The sequence below is a fragment of the Exophiala oligosperma genome, assembly GCF_000835515.1.
Source record: "Exophiala oligosperma strain CBS 72588 unplaced genomic scaffold supercont1.8, whole genome shotgun sequence".
Lineage (NCBI taxonomy): Eukaryota > Fungi > Ascomycota > Eurotiomycetes > Chaetothyriales > Herpotrichiellaceae > Exophiala > Exophiala oligosperma.
In genome coordinates, this window is record NW_015622825.1 from 1,930,382 (window position 1) to 1,949,777 (window position 19,396).

General features: G+C 49.6%; 7 protein-coding genes across 9 annotated transcripts; 3 read left to right on the forward strand and 4 right to left on the reverse strand.

Annotated features, from left to right (window-relative positions):
• Positions 1-1,699: 1,699 nt before the first annotated feature.
• On the reverse strand, positions 1,700-5,242 carry PV06_08604 (uncharacterized protein). The gene has a single exon (XM_016409957.1). It carries the CDS (start codon positions 5,120-5,122, stop codon positions 2,654-2,656), a length of 2,469 nt encoding a protein of 822 aa, XP_016260265.1. The 5' UTR covers positions 5,123-5,242; the 3' UTR covers positions 1,700-2,653.
• Positions 5,243-6,034: 792 nt separating this feature from the next.
• On the reverse strand, positions 6,035-8,818 carry PV06_08605 (uncharacterized protein; the record flags this gene model as incomplete). The annotated part of the gene is made up of 3 exons (XM_016409958.1): positions 8,371-8,818; positions 7,922-8,320; positions 6,035-7,872 (listed from the first exon to the last, which is right to left on the reverse strand). Exons 1-3 carry the CDS (start codon positions 8,555-8,557, stop codon positions 6,035-6,037), a joined length of 2,424 nt encoding a protein of 807 aa, XP_016260266.1. The 5' UTR covers positions 8,558-8,818.
• A 933-nt stretch (positions 8,819-9,751) lies between these two features.
• Positions 9,752-12,234, reverse strand: PV06_08606 (uncharacterized protein). Its single transcript, XM_016409959.1, has 2 exons — positions 10,609-12,234; positions 9,752-10,559 (listed from the first exon to the last, which is right to left on the reverse strand). The coding sequence occupies exon 1, from the start codon at positions 12,140-12,142 to the stop codon at positions 11,315-11,317; it is 828 nt and encodes a 275-aa protein (XP_016260267.1). The 5' UTR covers positions 12,143-12,234; the 3' UTR covers positions 9,752-10,559; positions 10,609-11,314.
• Positions 12,235-12,450: 216 nt separating this feature from the next.
• PV06_08607 (uncharacterized protein) lies at positions 12,451-14,159 on the forward strand (the record flags this gene model as incomplete). The annotated part of the gene is made up of 2 exons (XM_016409960.1): positions 12,451-13,368; positions 13,422-14,159. The coding sequence occupies 2 exons, from the start codon at positions 12,451-12,453 to the stop codon at positions 14,157-14,159; spliced, it is 1,656 nt and encodes a 551-aa protein (XP_016260268.1).
• A 267-nt stretch (positions 14,160-14,426) lies between these two features.
• PV06_08608 lies at positions 14,427-17,377 on the forward strand. Of its 2 annotated transcripts, XM_016409961.1 has the most exons (6): positions 14,427-14,642; positions 14,704-14,946; positions 15,006-15,095; positions 15,149-15,420; positions 15,471-15,716; positions 15,767-17,377. In XM_016409961.1, exons 1-6 carry the CDS (start codon positions 14,612-14,614, stop codon positions 16,355-16,357), a joined length of 1,473 nt encoding a protein of 490 aa, XP_016260269.1. In that variant the 5' UTR covers positions 14,427-14,611; the 3' UTR covers positions 16,358-17,377. The 2 variants fall into 2 exon arrangements, with proteins under 2 accessions (XP_016260269.1, XP_016260270.1); XM_016409962.1 differs by lacking the exons at positions 14,427-14,642; positions 14,704-14,946 and having other exon boundaries at positions 14,967-15,095.
• PV06_08609 lies at positions 16,238-17,587 on the reverse strand. Of its 2 annotated transcripts, XM_016409963.1 has the most exons (6): positions 17,467-17,587; positions 17,379-17,399; positions 17,075-17,316; positions 16,980-17,022; positions 16,655-16,919; positions 16,238-16,600 (listed from the first exon to the last, which is right to left on the reverse strand). In XM_016409963.1, the coding sequence occupies exons 1-6, from the start codon at positions 17,506-17,508 to the stop codon at positions 16,407-16,409; spliced, it is 807 nt and encodes a 268-aa protein (XP_016260271.1). In that variant the 5' UTR covers positions 17,509-17,587; the 3' UTR covers positions 16,238-16,406. The 2 variants fall into 2 exon arrangements, with proteins under 2 accessions (XP_016260271.1, XP_016260272.1); XM_016409964.1 differs by having other exon boundaries at positions 16,238-16,919.
• A 533-nt stretch (positions 17,588-18,120) lies between these two features.
• Positions 18,121-19,125, forward strand: PV06_08610 (uncharacterized protein). The gene is made up of 3 exons (XM_016409965.1): positions 18,121-18,432; positions 18,484-18,766; positions 18,822-19,125. Exons 1-3 carry the CDS (start codon positions 18,189-18,191, stop codon positions 19,000-19,002), a joined length of 708 nt encoding a protein of 235 aa, XP_016260273.1. The 5' UTR covers positions 18,121-18,188; the 3' UTR covers positions 19,003-19,125.
• Positions 19,126-19,396: the final 271 nt, after the last annotated feature.

Below are 19,396 nucleotides of genomic sequence, written 5' to 3' on the forward strand. Positions count from 1 at the left end.
TATTTCAGAGAGGGGGATGATAGAAGACACCTACAGTGCGAAGACGAGCAGGGCATAGAACGAGACCAGCACAAGGTTCAGATATTTCTGCCATGACGGCCAGTTCTGTCAACGGTCAATATGACAAACGGTGATGTGATATCGGAAGCAATCCAAGCTTACCAGAGGGTCATTAGGATCTGAGGATGGTTTTGGCTGTAGAATGATTTCTCCTTTGGTTGATCGATGGAAGTCTGAAGCCGACGGTCAGCTCAGAGCACGCCAGGACCCTGGTGTTCAAACGTGATACTTGCCTTCGATGCTGATAGTTCCAGGTGGCCATGCCGGATTGACGCTCTGGGTGGCTGTAGTCTCGGCCATGTTGTTTATTCTTGAGGTGGTGATCAAGTTGACGAGAGAAGCACTCAAGAGTACGAGATCTGAGAGAGCGATTCAATCATTTATACATTTACATTCAAGGCATATCATATACTTCATCCTCATCGGCATATCCATGTCTCGTTGATTTCGGAGTGGAGAAGTCTATCTATCATGGATCGAATTGCTGGGCTTTGTTAGGGCTAAGCAACCGAAATCCAACCACGGACAGGGCCTGAGGAGACCTAGAACCACATTTGGCATTGGTCTCATGCGCAATGTGTCGCCATTGGTGTAACAGGGCGGGGGAGGGGACGATAAGGGCTCGCGAACAAGCCAAGCTCAGTTGTCAGACCGAGATCTCTCAAGTGCCACGCACGCTCCACGTCCCTGAGTTGGAGACAAGACCTTTCTCACTCTTTGCGAAACATCAAGCTTAGGAGTGACAGTTGCAACTTCACATCCAAAACAATTGCGTACAAGAAAATATCGGCACTTCGCAACGGAATTATACTCTCTGAGATACTGGCCACTGCATGGGCCCCACTAACAAGACGTTGACCATGTGATGGATGGGGCTGAATTGGCCATAAAAAAATATCGCAGTCCCCGTCGTCGCCCTGCCCATCTGCGGACGAAAACAGGCTGCCTTCCTTGTAGGACACTCGTGCTTATGATAACCATTTCTGACTAGGTATTTAGGTAGGAAGCACAAGCGAAAATGCGATGAGCTCAAGCCAATCTGTCATAATTGCTCCGTCTCGAGAAAATCGATCTGCACCTGGCCTATAACCAAGGCCAATGACGACAAGGCAGATGCTGCGGATTCAGAATGTACAACACTCAGCGAAGACGAACTGGACAGCAGTCTAGGAGCAGTCGTGCCGTGGAATATGCGACAGACTTCGGATTCACCGAGCCGAACGATCGAAGATACTCCTGTAGTGATCCTTGAGGACGTTCCTACTAAATTGGGATTCCATGGACTTGGATCTTATGGCATCAATAGCTGTCGCAACAGTACAGATTCTGTTTTGTTTGATTTCATGCGCCATGTCTTTATTCCACAGCTCATACGACCAGCAAGCGATCAACCGAATTTGCAATCGTTGATGCGAGACTGTATACAACTTGGTCTACGTCAGCCGTTCTTTCTGAGTGCATTATTAGCTTGTTCAGGCGCCGAAATGCGGGAGAATGAGCGCGTGTATCGCCCACTCGCGGAAATGTACTATGCAGCAGCAGTTACTGGCCTTCGCAATTTTCTAGTCAACGAATTTTCTGAGGATACCGAGGTCACTGCTTTGCGTACAACAATTTTTCTTTTGATATACGAGGTAAGTCGGCCTTCATGCTCAGCAGACTATCGTTTACATCACCTTGATCAGAATTAACGGTTATGGTCAGCGAACTCGTACACATTTCTCCCCAGATCTAGAGACTCATTTACAGGGAGCGGCCGCATTGCTCCGAGCCCTGATCGTCAATGACACATTGCGCCTTTCATTGCGCGGACAAGATGACATTAAAAGGTCACTTCTCGAATCGTTCATTTTCCATGCAGCGACCAGCATTCCGTTTCAAGCAGGCGTTCGTCAATCCAAGACTATCGATGAAGCATTTGCACTGGCTCAGAATTGCCTGGAAATACAGACACTGAACGAATCGTGTCTCCAGCGGTCCTCGCCCGTTCTCGGAGCGCCTCCAGAATTGTTCAGACTTGTTCGTCAAGTCGGGCTTTTGTACCAATCGTCCCAACAAGGGCCTGTTGATCTGGTTGAATGCTACCAACTTGAGAGGGAACTGATGAGATGGGATTGCAGTAGAATCCAAGACATCTGCTCATCAGTCTCAATTGAGGATGGTCACACACGGAACAACCTCGGGAGCTCGTGTTCAGGCAGAGGTCATGAGGATGTGCTTCTTTTGGGACCTCGAATCTATCATCTCGCATCTCGAATCCTGATCAGAGAGGTTATCAACACACAAAGAGGCAAGCTTGAATGCTCCGCTGATGATCTGGTCTCAGAGGCACTGCATCTTATCGATCGTTTACAACCTTCGTTGGATTATTTCGCAGACTACTACTCTTGGCCCTTCTTCGCCGTCGGCGTTTGCACCACTGACCACCACGCACGTCAATGTCTCATGAACAAAATTCTCGCTTTCTGGGAGACAACCAAAAATGGGACCATGCAACGCCTGAAAGGGTTGCTCACAGGGGTTTGGGGATGGTGCTGGTAGTCTCTACTGGAGATCCGATTCCGTTCTGCCACATTCTTGGACATCCTGGAGTCTAGTCGATCAGAGACTGGGACTGCTTCATCCATAACTCCTTATACCGATATCCGTTCTGGAGAAGCTGTTGGTGTGTTCCTTGCTCGATAATACGGCCTTGATCGATCACGAGGACGACATCGGCGTCAACGACGGTGGAAAGGCGATGAGCAATGACAAAGGTGGTTCTTCGGTTGGTGAGGTTATGTAAGGCAGTTTGAATCTTCGACTCGGTGATGGTGTCAATGGCCGAAGTCGCCTCGTCCAGAAGGACAATTTTGGGCCTTTTCAACAAGACTCGAGCGATCGAAAGACGCTGCATCTCACCACCCGACAGCTTGATCCCACGCTCGCCGACTTTTGTGTGGTATCCTTGACTGAAAGTGAGAATCTTGTCGTGGATGGCTGCAGCCCTACATGCTTCAAAGACCTCCTCATCAGTCGCATCCAATCGTGCATAGCGAACATTGTCCAAGACGGTCGTATTGAAAAGGACCGTCTCTTGTGGCACGACGCCAAAGACTTCCCTCAAGGAATCCTGGGTGACATGTCGAACGTCCTGTCCGTCGATCAGAATCCTGCCGGAATTGACATCGTAGAAGCGCATGAGCAGTTTCAGGATTGTCGATTTGCCACTTCCTGTCTCTCCTATCAGGGCAATCTTCTGACCCGGCAATGCTTGAAAGCTGAAATGATCCAACGCCAACCTGTCCTTGTGGTATCCGAATCCAACATCATCGAATTCGACTTTGCCTGCGCTGACATCAATCCGCCTCGCCCCTTCAATATCTTGGACCGTCGGAGTTGATTTGAAGAGTTGCAAGAGTCTCTCGGCGTCGATCAGGTCGGTTGTCAATTGGCGGTAGCTGTGACCCATCACCATGAGTGGCATAGTGATGGTGTACCAGTAACTTTCCACCGCGATCACGGTCCCAATCGCTGCTAGTCCTTGTGACACTCGATGAGCGGCGAGGAGGATGACACCAATCTTCCCAGCCTGTTCGCAGAATTCTTGTGCTCCATAAAGGTAGATATAACTGTCATTACTGCGGAGATCAGCTTCGGCGATTCCTTTTAGGACCCTGGAAAGCCGGGCCTTTTCGTAGCCTCTTCGATTGAAGTACGACACGATGGGCCAGTGGCTGATGGTCTCGTACAGGATTTTGCTCTGGTCGCGTTCCCGTGCAGAGAGGTCTCTTCGGGAGGCGTTGACGAAAATGGTGATGTACGCTGTGAGGAAAGTGAAAGCAACGGCGACCGCCAGAACCAGAAGCACAGCATACCCATCAAGAAGGTACGCCACATACCAAAGGGCAATGAAAACATCCAGCACCCCGGGGACCACCTCCAAGACAACAATCTGAAGCAAGGAATTCAAAGAAGTTGCCTGGTCGAGGGCCTTGATGATCTCCCCAGAATCCTTTTCATCGTGAAAATCCATCGAGAGACGCATGACATGGTCAAAGGCAGCGACCACTAGCCTCTGGAATGACCACATGGAGATGCGTCGCTCAATCATCTGGTTCAGAGCCCCGAAGCCTGTGGAGTCCGCGGCCAAAAGTCCGAAGAGCCCGTACAGACCGACGTCCAACCACGGGATCCTTCGCTCGGCCGTGAGCCTGTTGATGATTATTCCTAGCTGTCTCGGGGCCAGGACATTCAAGGCTCTGGTAAGTAGGATGTTGACAATCAAAACAAGGATAGCCAGGGTCAGTCGGGTATTGCCTGAAGGCCAAATATATTGCCAGAAAATGCCAAATTCTTTCAGATAACCAACCCAGCCTCCGGAGCTCTTCAGCCTCTTCTGCTGAATCTCCTTCAGTTCTCTATCCGACTCGTCATCGTCATCACTGTCCGACTCATATCCAGAAATCGTGTCGCTGTCCGAAGACCTGTCGGTTTTTGAGTAGGATGGGTTCGTATTCTGCTGTGTCGCCTCGGAGGACCAAGATGGCGACATCAATGGTCTTGTCTCGTCTGTGTCATCCGCGTCGTCCCTCGGTGCTGACTGGCATCTACCCGAAGCCAGGCCAAGAACCGAGAGACCGGCCATGAGAACGAGTGAAAATATCTGGACAGCAAGACTTGGCCAGTACAACTGTGAAGTGGTGAGAGAAAGGCCGGTGTAGGTTATTTCCAGAACAAGTGTCAAGACCCATGCCGGGAGATAATGTCGCGAAATTGGAGATGGGGTTTGGGCTAGGCTCAGAGACAGCGTCGTCCATAGCAAAACTTCCGCAAGCATATGAATGTGGGCATCTTTGCGGAACTCGACACCTGGAAGTACCTCAAGGACGGATTGAGTCAGATAGGCGACCGCTATGGTCCAGCTGAGCCAAAGCGCTGGCCCTCGCCATAATCTGTGCCGCTGCTCTTCATTGATGCTCGTGGCCTGACAAGCAAAGTAGATATTAAAACCGATAAAACATACTGCAGAAAGAATTGGCGATGCATAGCGAAAGACAGTGAGTACTAGGCCGGCCGACATGATGTGCTGTAAAAGAGCTCAGAATGAAAACGCTAACGTCGATATGCAAAATAGCGATATGCAAAACAGCGGAGGTTTTAGAAGCCAAGTAAAAAAGCTGGAGAAAAAAAGAGGTCCAAGTATCATGACATCCGATGAAGACATGTTATACAATAATACTGTGCTGGAGTGTGTGTAGCAAAAGCGACCCTCCTGTGCCGAGATGAATGACGACCGACGCCCCTGACATCAACCGCCACATGTGAAAACGCTGTGGCCTTATACAGTGACTCACCGGTGGCTTTTTAGCCGTGTTCGTAGGGGCAACGAAGGGCTGAGTTTTCAGCCTAACCATGATCTTTGACTCCCAGCCTTGTACGTTTTAACAACCGGCCTGGACAATTGGGGGAATAAATGCTCTGAGCGTGCTCAATTCAGAAAAATTACCAGTGGTGACGCGTTAAGGATTTTTGGGTAAGGCCAGTGCGTCCCACCACAATCACCTCTTATTACATATGTGCGCGTACCGTATTTCTTTGTGCACCGGTTGGAAAGCCTGGAAGGTGGCGGCGAAGCGCCTGGACTCATGAAATATTAGGCTCTCGGAGCTTGCGCCTCCTAGGCCAAAAAAATCGAACATCCCTGCAGATCCCGCCTGTAGATGATTTGCTGGTCTCCTCTGGGCTGCTCGTATTGGCGGTCTACATCCCGTTTCACTTGACCTCATGCGGTAATAATAGCCCTCACGAGTCAGAGGCAGCTCGTAATAATCCCTTATCAAAGGTGTTGATTGGGATTCGGAATGATGACATCCTTCATTGAAGATATCAGTTGTCATACGAGGGGGGCAAGTTTAGATTTTGAAAAGATAGCAAATGTGGTTTCTCTTGCCTTGTTCTACCCAGATACGGATCCCCATCATACTGTACATTTTCAGAACGCCACCAGGGCCGCAAATACAGCAACGCACAGGGCATAAATGCCGTCAACGTGAAATGTAGCCGCACCGTTCGCTTTGCTGCCATCGCCGGACCCTGTCCCATCTTGACTGCTACTGTTCTGGCTGTCAGTGCCGCCCGTGACGTCCGGAATGAAATCGGTGACGTTGGTAGGATTGCCATCATTGAACAGCGTGGCGTTGCCACTCAAGCTGCTCTTGTGATTAGTGCTGCCGTCGACACACAGTGAGTAGGGCTTAGTGCCGTTTGTGCCAAACGCTTGCCCTGCTACGGTGGCCCAGATGGAACCCACGCTTGACACGTGCTCGGGTGTGTAAAAGAGACGGCAGTCGGCAGCTTCGTACACGAACTGCAACGGTGTGTAGCTGGTGTCTCCCTCCGCGATGTTGTTGCGCATGTTGAACGAGATCTCATTGGTCTTTTCGCCGCCGCTTGCAGTCCTCAAGGTCACGTAGTCACCGAGATTGTAGATGGTCTCGAGCGAGGTTCCCTTCATGGCATCCAGTGTGGCATTGTCCGCCACTTCATAGGCGAGATTGGTGATTGCGATGAGGTTGCTGAAGTAGATCACTTGGCTACCTTTGACTTGCCCAAGGGTCTGCATTGGCCCCGTCTGCGATCGCCCGCCAATAGCGATTGACTTGACTTTGCCCTGCCACTTCAGGAAGTGTGTGAGCAGGGTGCAGGTGGAACCGCAGTTTCCATCGGTGAGGACAATCATGTTCTCTGGCTCAAACGGCTGCGGAGCGAGGTTGCTCTCGTTGGCGTACCCAGAAATTACGATCGCGCTGAATGATTCATCGTACTCGGGATCCGAGAGATTGTAACGATTCAAGTTGGTAGACTGGCCGTGGCCGGGGACCTGGACAGGGCCGTAGTAGTCGTCGAAAGATGAAAACGCCTGGAGGGAGTCGTTGAGGTATGTCTCCGCGGCGAAGACAGTAGTCCCACCCATATCACCAAAATTGGTATAGTTGTCAGGCTGCTCGTGCAGAGCCTCGGTGGACAGATTCGTGATCACTCTGCCGAGCAACTCAAACCCTTCGTGGGCTCGAGAATTCGATGCACCGTAGGGTATCAACGAAGGGAATAATTGTTTGAAAGTATCATAACCAAGTCCAACGCTGCCTCCACCATTGCCCGACAAGTCTATGATGAGATTTCTCTTCTTTTGTTGACGACAAATATCAAGGTAGTCGGTTAGAGAGTTTTGGAAGCTCGAGGCTGCAGTTTCAGACATTTGACGGAGGGCCAAAACAGCGAGGTCTTCAAACCCTGGATCGTCAAAGACATACCCAGATAGCGAACCATCCTCCGAGATGACAGTGGGGGTTGGGTAGTGATCAATTTGTGTGATTTTAGTGGCACTATCACTGGCACTCGCACTTGCAGTGGCAGTGGGTGTTGCCGACTCGACTGATGCTGTGGCCGACGCGGATGACCGGGCATCTTTCTCGGTAGCGTTCAAGAATTTTTGATAGAAACTGTCACCATCCACAATGCCCGTGAAGTTTGCATTCACCAGTGCGAAATTGTCCTTCTCCACGCCGGTGCCATTCTCATATGTGAGTGATGTTGACGGACCAGGATAGAAGAGCAACATCCCTGTGAAAGTCCCGAGGCTTGGGCCGGAGTTCTCTCCGCTGTTGAAAGAGTAGAAGAAGTTATTGTAGATCGCATCCGGATCTTGTGGACCACCAATCATACTTTTGTTGCTGCCAATGGCCAAGGCATACTCAGCAGCGTCGGCACCGTTGATGGAGGCTACCGCTGGTGGGTTTGGACCACCAGATAGGTAATCTCGAACGTCAGCTACAGGTCCTGTTAGCCGGCGCCTAGAGATGTACATGTCTCGACGTACCTAGAAAATAAATGCGAGGAAGCCGAGATCCATCCATGGAAACTGAAACAAGAGGACCGAATTGCGACTGGTAGCTGAAGATACTCAATCCGTCGGGCACAAAAGCCAAATGGCCGTCATGAGCACTCGCCAGAATCAAGGTAAGGTTGCCTTCAAACTCCATCTCCTTTTGAATTGCTCCAGATTTCACCGAGCTTCGCAGTGCAGCCAGCTTTTCTGTGAGGTTAACCGCGGCCATGGGATATCCGTCTGGGGGCGAAGCCAAGAACTCTAGAGTCGACTGGAATTCAAGCATCGCGGCGAGCCCATCGATCAGCTTCACGGCATCTTCCTGGACCACAGGCACGGAGGCAGCACAATCGTGCGCGAGACTGGCAGCGAGGAGAGGTCCAATGGTTGCTCGTACTGTCAGCCCTTGTCCATGAAACCACACGGGAAGAGCACTGTACCAGACGGAGAAGTTGATGCATAGGAAGCTTGAATGCTGCTCACTTGGGCGCAGGCTGGCAAAGTTCCAGACGCAGTCGCTATGCTCGGCGTATTGGCGGCGGTTGAAGCCAATACTGAGGATGTCTGCTGACCTTTGGCAACAAAGCCAAGGGCTAAGAGAGATACAGCTGCTCTCGGCGAGATCATCTTGCTCTGCGTAATCTCAAATTCTCTCAAAATACTTTGATGCCAAGGAAATGAGAGAAAACGCAGAAACACAAGATATCAGATTGAAACTCAGGATGAATATCTGTCTGGGGAGCTGAGGTATTTAAGATAATCCATGACCAGCTATCCTGCCTTTTTCGCATGTCTGGTCGCAGCCAGATTCCCGTGGACCTGGGGATGTGGGTTCGCGGTGTTTGAGTTGAGAGACATCGGCCACCAACGAGGCCGACGATAGGTTGGTAGAAGTTTGGGGGCCATCGTTTGGGATGATCCAGGGTCACTTCGCTGCTGGGTAGTGGTACTCCTACCTGCACAGGATAGAGAAGGAAGAGGTAGTAATAGATATTTCCATGAAGATCGTCGTGGTCGGAGACCCCAGAGCGGCCTTCCGCATTTCCTAAATAGGTGCCTCCGTAGAGAGATGTGGGATCGTTCAGTACATCAGCCACTCGTAGACGCTTGATTGGGGCGTAGAGCATACAATAGGTAATGAGACGGGGTACAGAGTTTGGAACAATATCATAAGGATTCTAAGAGAACTATCCAGGTACCATTATACTCGACGTGGGCTCGTGGCGTTGTCGTGAGATATTAGTGCAACAGCAAAAACCATCATGGTTGTTAGTCATGGCTGACTGGTCCTTGTCTCGGCAAGAGTACCCCGATGCTCTCAAACGACATCCTTGGCGGGTACACCCTGTGCTGTCCTGTTAATGTCCTCATCGACTCAGATTTCTCGTTTGCTGACAGCTGCGGAACCTCTTCTGCACGTTGGACAGACTAAATTGAGGTGCACTCAGGTCAAGAATGCCGAAGCCGATCAGACCTAGATTAAATATTGTACTTGGCAACTACTTAGTAAAGAGTGGGCTGATGACCGCATCGGCTGGTCTCTAGAGAAAAGCTTCAGCAATCCTTTTCCTTGCTTCTGCAGGTGGATATCACATCCTCCGCCCGTGATGGGGAAATTAACCAGACGACATCTATCCACTCAAAGTAAAAGAGACGAATTAGGCGTCTAGATTGCCGACGATTGTAGATGCTGACGCCGGAGGAAACACTGTTGTCCGACGGGTATCGATGACGTCCAGGAGCAACGCCTCGAGATGGTGGGAGTTATCCGCAGCAATGGTTCAGAAGGCCGAAGGTAAGGAAACGTATAACACACGGCGTGTATATTTATGATGTTGCACTCTATCGATATGAACAATGGCACCAGTTGATTTAACTCAGATCTCAATCCAAGAGCTTGAGTCTTCCAGTCTTCTTTGGATCTCCTACCTAGCTATCTTCTATGTTTCTGGTCTCGAAACTCCTCCAGAACCTCTAGTTTCTCGCTTCACCGCACCTGTTCTTTGCGAGCTTCGGTTTGAGCTGTAGTAAGGGCTTTGCTTCGGCCCACTCTGGCATTCCTGCCTAACCTTGATTGGACGCCCTTTGCTTACACAACGGCCAAATCCGGAGTAGGCATTGGGATTGTATCATTATGAGGCCGCGCAAAACGTGGAAGTAGAAATCTGGTACGGTTGGAGATGAACTGGTCCTGTGTGAGACGGAGGCTCGGTGAACAGAGCTTTTGAGCTATATCCTCCGCGTATCTGCGACAAAGAATCCGCAATATTCACAATAACAGATCTTACCCTGTTCTGGCCGAAAGTCGTGTCCAATTAATGTCGTCCCCCAGATCAGCAGCCCAGCAACAGCTTATCGAAACGGGAAGGTGAAAATACCAAGGCCAGGATAGTAACCGGGTTAGCCGTAATCAACGGCGCGTTCGAGTCGTTTAGCCGATGGTTCCTTTTCCTGGCTGATAGAATTCTTCCAGATGAAGAATCACAAGTTCGGCTCATGGCGGTCCATCCTCGCTTTCAGGCCGGTGTGCGGATGGCTGCCATGCAGAAACATCTGGCGATCATGGATGTGGTGATGGGTGGAGTATTGGTCACCGGTAGTGGTAGAGCTCGATGCGGCGGCTTAGTCACTGAAGGAAGATTAGAAACATGTCGTAACACCATCGGGTCAAATCCTACCATCTGTCTGTGGTCTAGACCCCATTGGATGGAACGGTCCATTCGGTTGGATAAACGCTGTCATGATGGGAAGTCTCTTGGGAAGACCCAGTTATACCGACGCCGGAGCCACATAAAATATGGATATAGTTGCGAAGCAGTGCATTCCGCCATGCTACTCTTCTCCAAGCCTGGAGTCGTCTGGATTTGCACAGCTCAAACACTCGCATGGTATTCGCCCTCGGCAGGTTTTTCATATCCCGATGCTATAGCCAATACCCTCCGTTCGGCTGTTGAAGCAGGCCAGTACCATTGCCATCTTGACACGCCGTACCGATGTGGTAAACTTGCACTAGCAGTGATTCAAAGGCCTGTCTTGCTCGGAATGTCGATGAGACCAGACCCTGGCTAGTGCTCCGGCGTTACACCCCCGTTCTTTGGGTATTCTTTGCTCAAAAGTTCCTGCCATATCTTCCTTGAGTGATCCAATGAATGGCAGTATCATAGTTGTATCCAGGCTCTGAGGTCTGTCACCGCGATCGCTGCGAGTTGCCATGGCAGCGCATGCAGTGACGGCCAAGTAGAAGAGACTCGACCAAGGAGAAAGTGTGCCTCAGACTGTATCCGATCACCTAGCGGAATTGGGTGATTATTTTGGATGTCGATGGTATAAGAAGAGCTGCTTAAATAATTATATTCACTTTCTCTTGACGGGTGACGGCATTCATCAGTGTACGTCCACACAGGCGTTGAAAGGCAAAAGTTTCTTCCGCGATGAAGGCGTGCTTTGCCTTGGGCGTATGCGCTTTGGGCCGTAGTCTGCCTTTCGCCAATCCCTCGAGAATAGTTGGAGTGTGCTGTTCGTTGCGGCCAGCCTTGCCTTTTTTACATCGCCCTCACCCATGTCTTCGACATCGCTACGTTTCCTTTTGGAAAAACTCGGCATGAAACCGTCATCTGCTGGAGCGGAATGTGACGTAGGAGGGCTTTTTGAAAGTGCAGGAATTCCAAAGCGTGATGTCTGAGTTGAAAAGGTCTTCATAAAGGTCATCTTGGCTGCATACTGTTCGTAGTTCTCTGGCGCACCAGACTTTATCCGTTTCGCAGTAGTATCTTCTTCTGGACCGTCGATATCGGGAACTGTAGTTTCGGACGACTCGGGGTCACTACAACTTTCACTTTCGCCGCTTGTAAAACTGCTGATGGAGCCAGGTGTAGGAGTTTGACCCTGCAGAAACCTGGCTTCTCCCTTTTCTAAGTCGAGAGGATGTGTGCAAGTCCAGATCTGAGATAAAACCGGATCCCGGCGAGCCCAAGCCGGCGAGGCCAAGGACAGGCCTTGCTCGCAATCTTTTGTATTTTCGCACCCCCAGACATCCTCTTCTCTGGAGCCAGAGGAGACTGAGTGCGAGAGAAACTGCCGTAATCGCAGGCTGGTGCGCGCAAGGATTGTAGGTATGAGGGCTTGGTAGGATTCGTCTATTGTTGGAGGCGGCGTCGCCAATCTTGTGGTATCCAAGCACAATGGAGGAGGGGATTGATCCATGCAGTGCATGGCGCACTCTTCAATCGCTTAGCGATATGTCATTGGTACCTCGAGGATGGATTCATCACGATCATGGCGATGGTGATGGTGATGGATGTCCCCAAGACTGCGCTTTATGTGTCGTGGTTGGGAGAGTGGCAATGGCTCTTGTGAAGAGCACAGAGAGCCAAGGCGCAGTTATCCACGTGATCTTGCTGGTTGCAATATATAATTTCGTATTTGGTTTCCAAGTTCCGCCGTATACAACGTGCTCAGCCATCTGGCGTTGGCTTAGCCTTTCTTACACTACGTGGATGAACCAGAGTACGAGGTCAAATATGGCCAATACAGAAACCTCTACTTGTACACCTGATCGTGATACTGCTTCTGCAAGTCCGCCTCCTTTGGGACCATTTGCTAGCTTGGTCCCATTGAACAGAGATGCACGCGAGAGGTTTTCTTCCGCCGTTCAGACCATCCTCGACAATCCTGATCAGTGGGAACGTGCCAGAAACAATCTCAGGTGGGAGCACAATCGGCATGAGTCGGTGAGCACAAACAGTGTCTTCTCCGATGCAGAAGATGTCGCTCAAGAAACCACCGTTTATGCGCATCCTGCGTATATCGGAGAGTATTTGTTCCAGTTGGACCATCCTCCTCGGCAGGGTGCATGGATCCTCGGCGATGGACGAGGCTCATTTCGTACTGATGTCGACTTCCTCTTGACAGCGCCGCATACTTCGCGTGCTATAGCAGGCAGACATGCCCTGATCTACCATGACAAGAGGACTAGGCGCCTTCTACTTAGAGCCAACCACAAAGTCATTGCACCATCCCCAAGCAATCCCGGCACTTCGATAATGCTCAACAGGAAATCTGATCCTCAGACAATGGAACTAGTGCGCCGTCACGAACTGAGAATTGGGACATGCACCTATCTCTTTGATTATACGGACGCCGCAACTTCCACACAGTACTCCGTGCGCCTCGGCGATTTCATGCGTAAAATTTATGGCGAACAGTGGCAAGGGATCAATTCTCTGACTCCAGGCCTTCTTAGCGTTACACCTGACGAACAATCGATGCGCTTTGGCAAGTACAGCTGGCCCATTGGCGCCTTTGCGGAGGGTACATTCGGCCAAGTAGTCGCCGGAACAACCATCAGTGGAGAAGCCATTGCCGTAAAAAGGTTGAAGTTTCCGAACGGTAACGACCTTGCAAAAATTCAGAAAGTTATGGCACATCTCCAGGGCCATGTATGTTCTTTTCATGAATATGAATATTTGTAATCGTAATTGACCTGGTGCAGCCTCATATTGTACAGCTACTCGACTGCTTTGCTAACTCCGATGCAAAGATTCCCGAAGCCTACTGTTTCTACCGACCATTTTGCATAGGCACTTTGATAGATGTCTACCGTGCTAATATTCCTCTACAGTCTTTCATAAGGCTCACTCACCAATACTTTGCGGCCCTGGCATATATGCACGAAGAGAGACATACTATGCATCGTGACATCAAACCTTCCAATCTTGGCGTCCAGCATCTTGAACCTAGCCACGGTGTTCTACTTGATCTGGACGATGCTATAGCTGCCGAGTCTTCGACGGATCATCAAAAAGGAACCATCGCTTATCTTTCACCAGAAGTAGTGGCCATGAAAGACCCAAGTCTCAAAATCGAATTTTCCACGAAATGGGGGGTCGAGTTCACGGAAAGTTACGGCCCAGAAAACGATAATTGGGCTCTAGCAATGTCTATATATCATGTATATTTTCGGAAGATCCACAGGACACTAACCACACCGCAACTGGTGGAGTTTATCAGAGAAGATATACAACGCGAGTCAGAAGCAAACTCTTCCTTTGCACCCCTTGGCGACGTTCTTTTGGCTTTACTTGTTGTCGATCGCAGCCAACGAATGTCGGCGTCTATGGTGGCACGAGAGCTGTTGCTTGTTCTTGAAGCAGGTCAAAAGCGAGGTATCTCAGAAGCATCTGACAACAACGAGGATACGTCAGCCAAGATGCTATCCAGTCGCCCGTAGACTTGGTCTGTCATTCGAATTTTGGCCACTGCAATGAGCGATGGTCATTAATATAGACAGTAGATAGGCAGAACCGAATGTTTTGATGACGCACTTCAGTACTGATGACTAAACCCAACCACAGGAGCCACCAGCCCTCTCGTTGTTGTTTCGCTTAATCATCATGTGCAAGTTTCTCCGAGATGTGGCGTTGGCTCGTGTGCGATCGCTGACCAATCCTGCCCCCGTGTGAATCAAGGCGACGAGATCACCTTTTCTTCGCCATAGACTGAAGGTAGCAGATAAATTCATGAAAGGGCATTTCGCCGGCATTCATCTTTCCCACCAGCAAGGAAACACAGCACACCTTGGGCAGAGGCCGAGCATGACTTCGACAAGATGAGCTAGCCAAAAGACAAACGCCTAGCAGTACCCACGATCTGGCGGGTGCTGTTGGTCTACAAGAATCCGCAATGGGGATCAAAGGGTGTTGGACCTGTAGAGGTAAGGCAAACCAGGAGAACAGGTGTTGCCATGGACACTGGACTGTGCTAATCCTCCTCAGAGCGCAAAGTTCGATGTGACTCCGTTTGGCCGAGTTGTGGCAATTGCATAAAGGCACAGCGTGTGTGTAAAGGCTATGGGATTCAACTGTCCTGGCCTCGAAATGGCGACAAAAAAAGAACAATTGTCTTGCCAGATACGCTTTGTGCAGGGAGCACTAATCAAGCAAACATCAAAAGATTCTTGAATACATCTTCCTGGGACATATCGTTATCGGCCGAGCTAGAGAACAGAAGGCTTCCTGGTACAACTCACCTCGGAAGCAGAGTCAAACTATCTGACACTAACGGCAATCACCTGTAGTACGTTACCTTCGTACCATGAGAGTCCCCCACCCGAGGTATCTATCGCCCATCACCTTGGATCAAGAAGAGTTTTATCTACTTGGGTTCTGTATGTTGGACAGCTCCCTAGACCTCACTGTCTTACTGACCACAGTATCTCAGTCAATGAATCAAGATCACTGATATTGGGACCAACCGATCAGGAGGCTCTGGCCAAGTTTATATTGAGGGTCGCTTTCTCGGATCCATCTGATACAACCAATCCAGTCTTGCAAGGTGTGCTTGCTCTCGCTTCACTACAGATCCACGGTAGCTTCAAGAGCTTTCGCTATAAGCATCAAGTCATGTCGTCAGTCAAAGAGTCTCTAAACTGGTCTGACGAGAGGACTCTGCTTCGGAACCTGATGGCAACCATGCTGTTATATCACTATGAGGTAATTCGACCCGTCCGTATCGGCGCGTCACATTTAGCTAATAATCACAGCTCTCACTCGAATCCAACTCAAAAGGCAGTTGGGTAAACTATCTATGCACCGTGAAAAAGATAATCAACACGTCTCCGGCAGTTCACAAGCTGGTTCGGCAAGAATATTCGATCTTCCTGGACTGGATCTACTATCATGAGGTCCTCGCAGAGTTCACAGTCAGACATTGGAAGGTACCTTACGAAGGCTGCGGTTGGGCTCCAACAGCAAGATCTCTCAGCGTCACTGAAAGGAGCGTTCTCGAGGTAGATTGGAATTCCTTGACGTCCGCCGTCGTCATCTGACACTATGGCAGGCAGAGAATAACATCGGCTGCCCAATTAATGTGCTCCAGCTGGTTGTGCGTGCATGCAGGCAAGCTATCGTGACGAAACCTTTCGAGACGGAACCTACAAATGATCACACGGAGGACACCAACACACTCGAACATAGTATCTCCCAGGCAGTTGGAAACTATGGCCCCATCCACGTAGAGTCCACGACATCTACAGACCAAAACACTGTGATTTCCGATCTTCATCGAATTGCATGTCTGATCTATGTTAATCGGGCGGTCCATTGTGTTTCAGGAACAGAGTTTCGTCACAAGCGCCTTGTGAGAGAGGGAATTTTGCTGTTGACCAAGATGCAAACATGCCAGTACGCGTGGCCATTATTTATAATCGCCTGTGAAGCCATTGGCGATGATCAGCGCCTTGCCGTTATGGATGTTTTTGAACAAAGCCAAAAAGATCGAAGACGAAGATCAAGCCATATTCACTTCATTCAGCATACTGTCGAGGCAATGTGGAACCAGCAGGATTTGAATACAGAGAACCAAGTCGACTATTTGACTATCTTCAATGCGGTCGTTGGCGGAGTCCCATTCATACCTCCTTTTGCCTGAATTCAACTTCTTCTATGTTCTATCAACAACTACTCGGTACCTGCAATGGTTAGAACCATCCATCACTATTTCCACGATGTGTCAGAGTTTTTCCACTGTCTGCTTCCGTCAGACCCTGGATCACCTGGAGCTGAAGCTTGATTGCTTCTTCCACCGAGATCGGCCCTTCGACGCTCTTGTCGATTTTGTGAAACGCGTTCAGCATGAACTTCCGCACCTCCGGATCGCCGGTGACTGCACGAGCTATGTTGAGTCAGTAACCTAAGCTGATGCATTCCGAATATCAACAAGACTAACCGGAATCCGTGTCGACCCAGCCTGGGCTCAGGGACACCGTCTTTATACCCTCTGGGGCCAACTCAATGGCATACTTGGTGGCGATCATATTGACACCAGCCTTGCTGACAGAGTAACCCAGCAAGGTAGAAAGGCCAGTGATCCGAGTAAACTCAACATCACCACTTGGACTGGTAATGAATGCAATTTTTTTCTCTTTGCCGTTGCGTATGAGATCAAGGAAGGCATTGACGACGAAGATGTTGCTAGTCACGTTTGTTTTGGTCTGCACACAGTCAATTTCGGCTATTATCGATCATGGGCTAGCTGAAGTGAAGGGCCATACATTCTCATTGATCTCATTTACCAATGCCTCTTCTTTGCCATGGCTGCACCGTGTCAGCAGAGTCAGTCTTCGTACGCATCAGGCTTGACACTCACAAAGCACTCGGCGACAACGCGCCAGTATCAGGTCCTGGAGAGCTTGCGTTGAGAATCAACACATCAAGTGAACCGGCTGTAACTTTTGCAATTTCAGCTGCAGCCTGAGCTAATTTTCCTGGATCGGCAATATCGGTCACCACAACATGGATGTTCTTCCGCTTTGTAGCAAGTTCCTCAAGTGGACCGGCAGTCGCTCGACTTCGAATGAGAGCAAACACCGTATTCTCGGAGTTCGCAGACTTTTTGTGGTAAAGTCAGCGTCGTGTTTGTGTTGTCGGTATAATTGTGCTGGTAGACTCACAAGATTATTGACGAAGCCGAACTGTGAAGGTGTTTCAATTAGCATTTGACATTGTAGTGGTGGTGCTCTAGGGGTGTTAGAAGCTTACGCCAATGCCTCGGGTTGCGCCAGTAATAGCCCAAGACACCATTTTCACGTTTGTTGATAGAACGCAGGGATGGCTTCCAAGTAAAAATAATTGAAGAAGGGTGAACTATCCTCTCTTAAGCTGATCGATGGTTATGATACAGCAGCAAAATGGGAGACTGTCGCATCCTAATATACTTGAGGTCAACATAATCGTCATGTTTAGAAGTATCTAGCAATAAAGGATGTGCTATAATCACTGGAAAGTATTTTCGAGGTCGTATGGTCTTATTAATCCACGTCTGGACTGTTCGCTGGTACTAGTGTCCATGCCGTGGCATTATGTAAAGTGAGGCAACTTTCTCCGGTAGCAGAGGACTCCACCTAGAACGGTTCTCGCGATTTTGGTGCGGGTTGGTGCGGGCTAGTGCGGTTCGAGGCATATAGTATGATGCACTGAGAAGTGAATTTCATACTTGATTTGACTTGGCTCAGCTAAACCAATGCGATAGTTGGTGTGACTTGGTATAACAGCTCTTGCGTAGCCTGAAACCAGATTATAAATGCTTCCAAAGGTTGCGTCGTAGGCTTGACGCCGTCGAACGTTGTAGATACAATATAAATATCACTCTTGGGCTCGAGGAGTCTGACAGTCCCAATTTCTATCTACATATTTATACATACCAGACGAAGGGCTCAGTACCAATATCAAGCCGGGTTGACCTAACCATAAATCCACGAAACATGGCCGCCACGATACCAGTTGCCCTCATCCTGGGAGCAGGACCAAATATTGGCCAGACAGTAGCTCAGATCTTTGCTTCGAAAGGCTACAAGGTTGCTCTCGCTTCACGGTCACTAAACGAGGGAGAAAGTACAGACAATCAACTGAACATCAAGAGTGACTTCTCCAAGCCTGATGATGTTGTCAACGCATTCACAAAGGTGAACACGGTGTTTGGAATTCCAAGTGTCGTTGTCTACAATGGTAGGACTAGATCCTCAATCAAGCCTTTGCACTCCCTCTAACGTGTCTCAGTCAGCGCTTCAACCTTCACTCCTGCCAAGGAGCCGTTTGCTCTTCAACTGGACGATCTCAAACGAGACTTGAATATCAACGTTATTAGTGCATACGTTGCGGCGCAGCAAGCCGTCTCCGGATTCTCCAAGCTTCCAAATTCTGCTTCCAAGACGTTTATCTACACTGGAAATATCCTCAACGTCAATATTCTCCCAGCGTTCATTGACCAAGGCATGGGGAAATCCGCAGGAGCACATATGATCTGGGCTGCAGCAGCTGCGTACAAAGACCGTGGATACAAGTGAGCCATTCTTCTCCTACTTTCGGCTGCTTGTGATAGAACTGACTTATTATAGATTTTACTATGCCGACGAAAGAAAGACGGACGGGTCACCAATTTACAGGGTCAGCGGAGAGGCACATGCAAAACACTACTGGGAGCTTGCGGAGCATAACTCGCAGGGTCCCTGGTTACAAACATTCGTCAATGGTGCGGGATACACGAATTTTGACAATCCTCATGAGTCCTCTCTTTGAGGAATTTGAGTGTTGTCACTTGATTATATCACCGGCAGAACCATGTAGAGTACCGCTAGCGCAGTGACTTGTGAGTCGTACCGACTCATGCTCACCTCTATATTTTAGATCTTTCTCCATGGCAGCTTCACCTCGTGGGATCTCTAAAATGAACGATTCAGTTACGTACCTTTAATCTTCGCATGCTTCGTGCCGGGGAGACCCTTCCGGGACGCTGGCAGTTTTCTGGAAGTTAAGTGCACCCCACCGGTGACGGATCTCTTGTACACCGGCGGGACGATTTCTATATACTCCGATATACACGCTATGGTTTAGTAGTCGTTTGTGTGGACGAAAAGTCTTGGGCACTATGGGGAGAGTGCCATTGATACCCCACAGTAAGGCTACAGCCCAG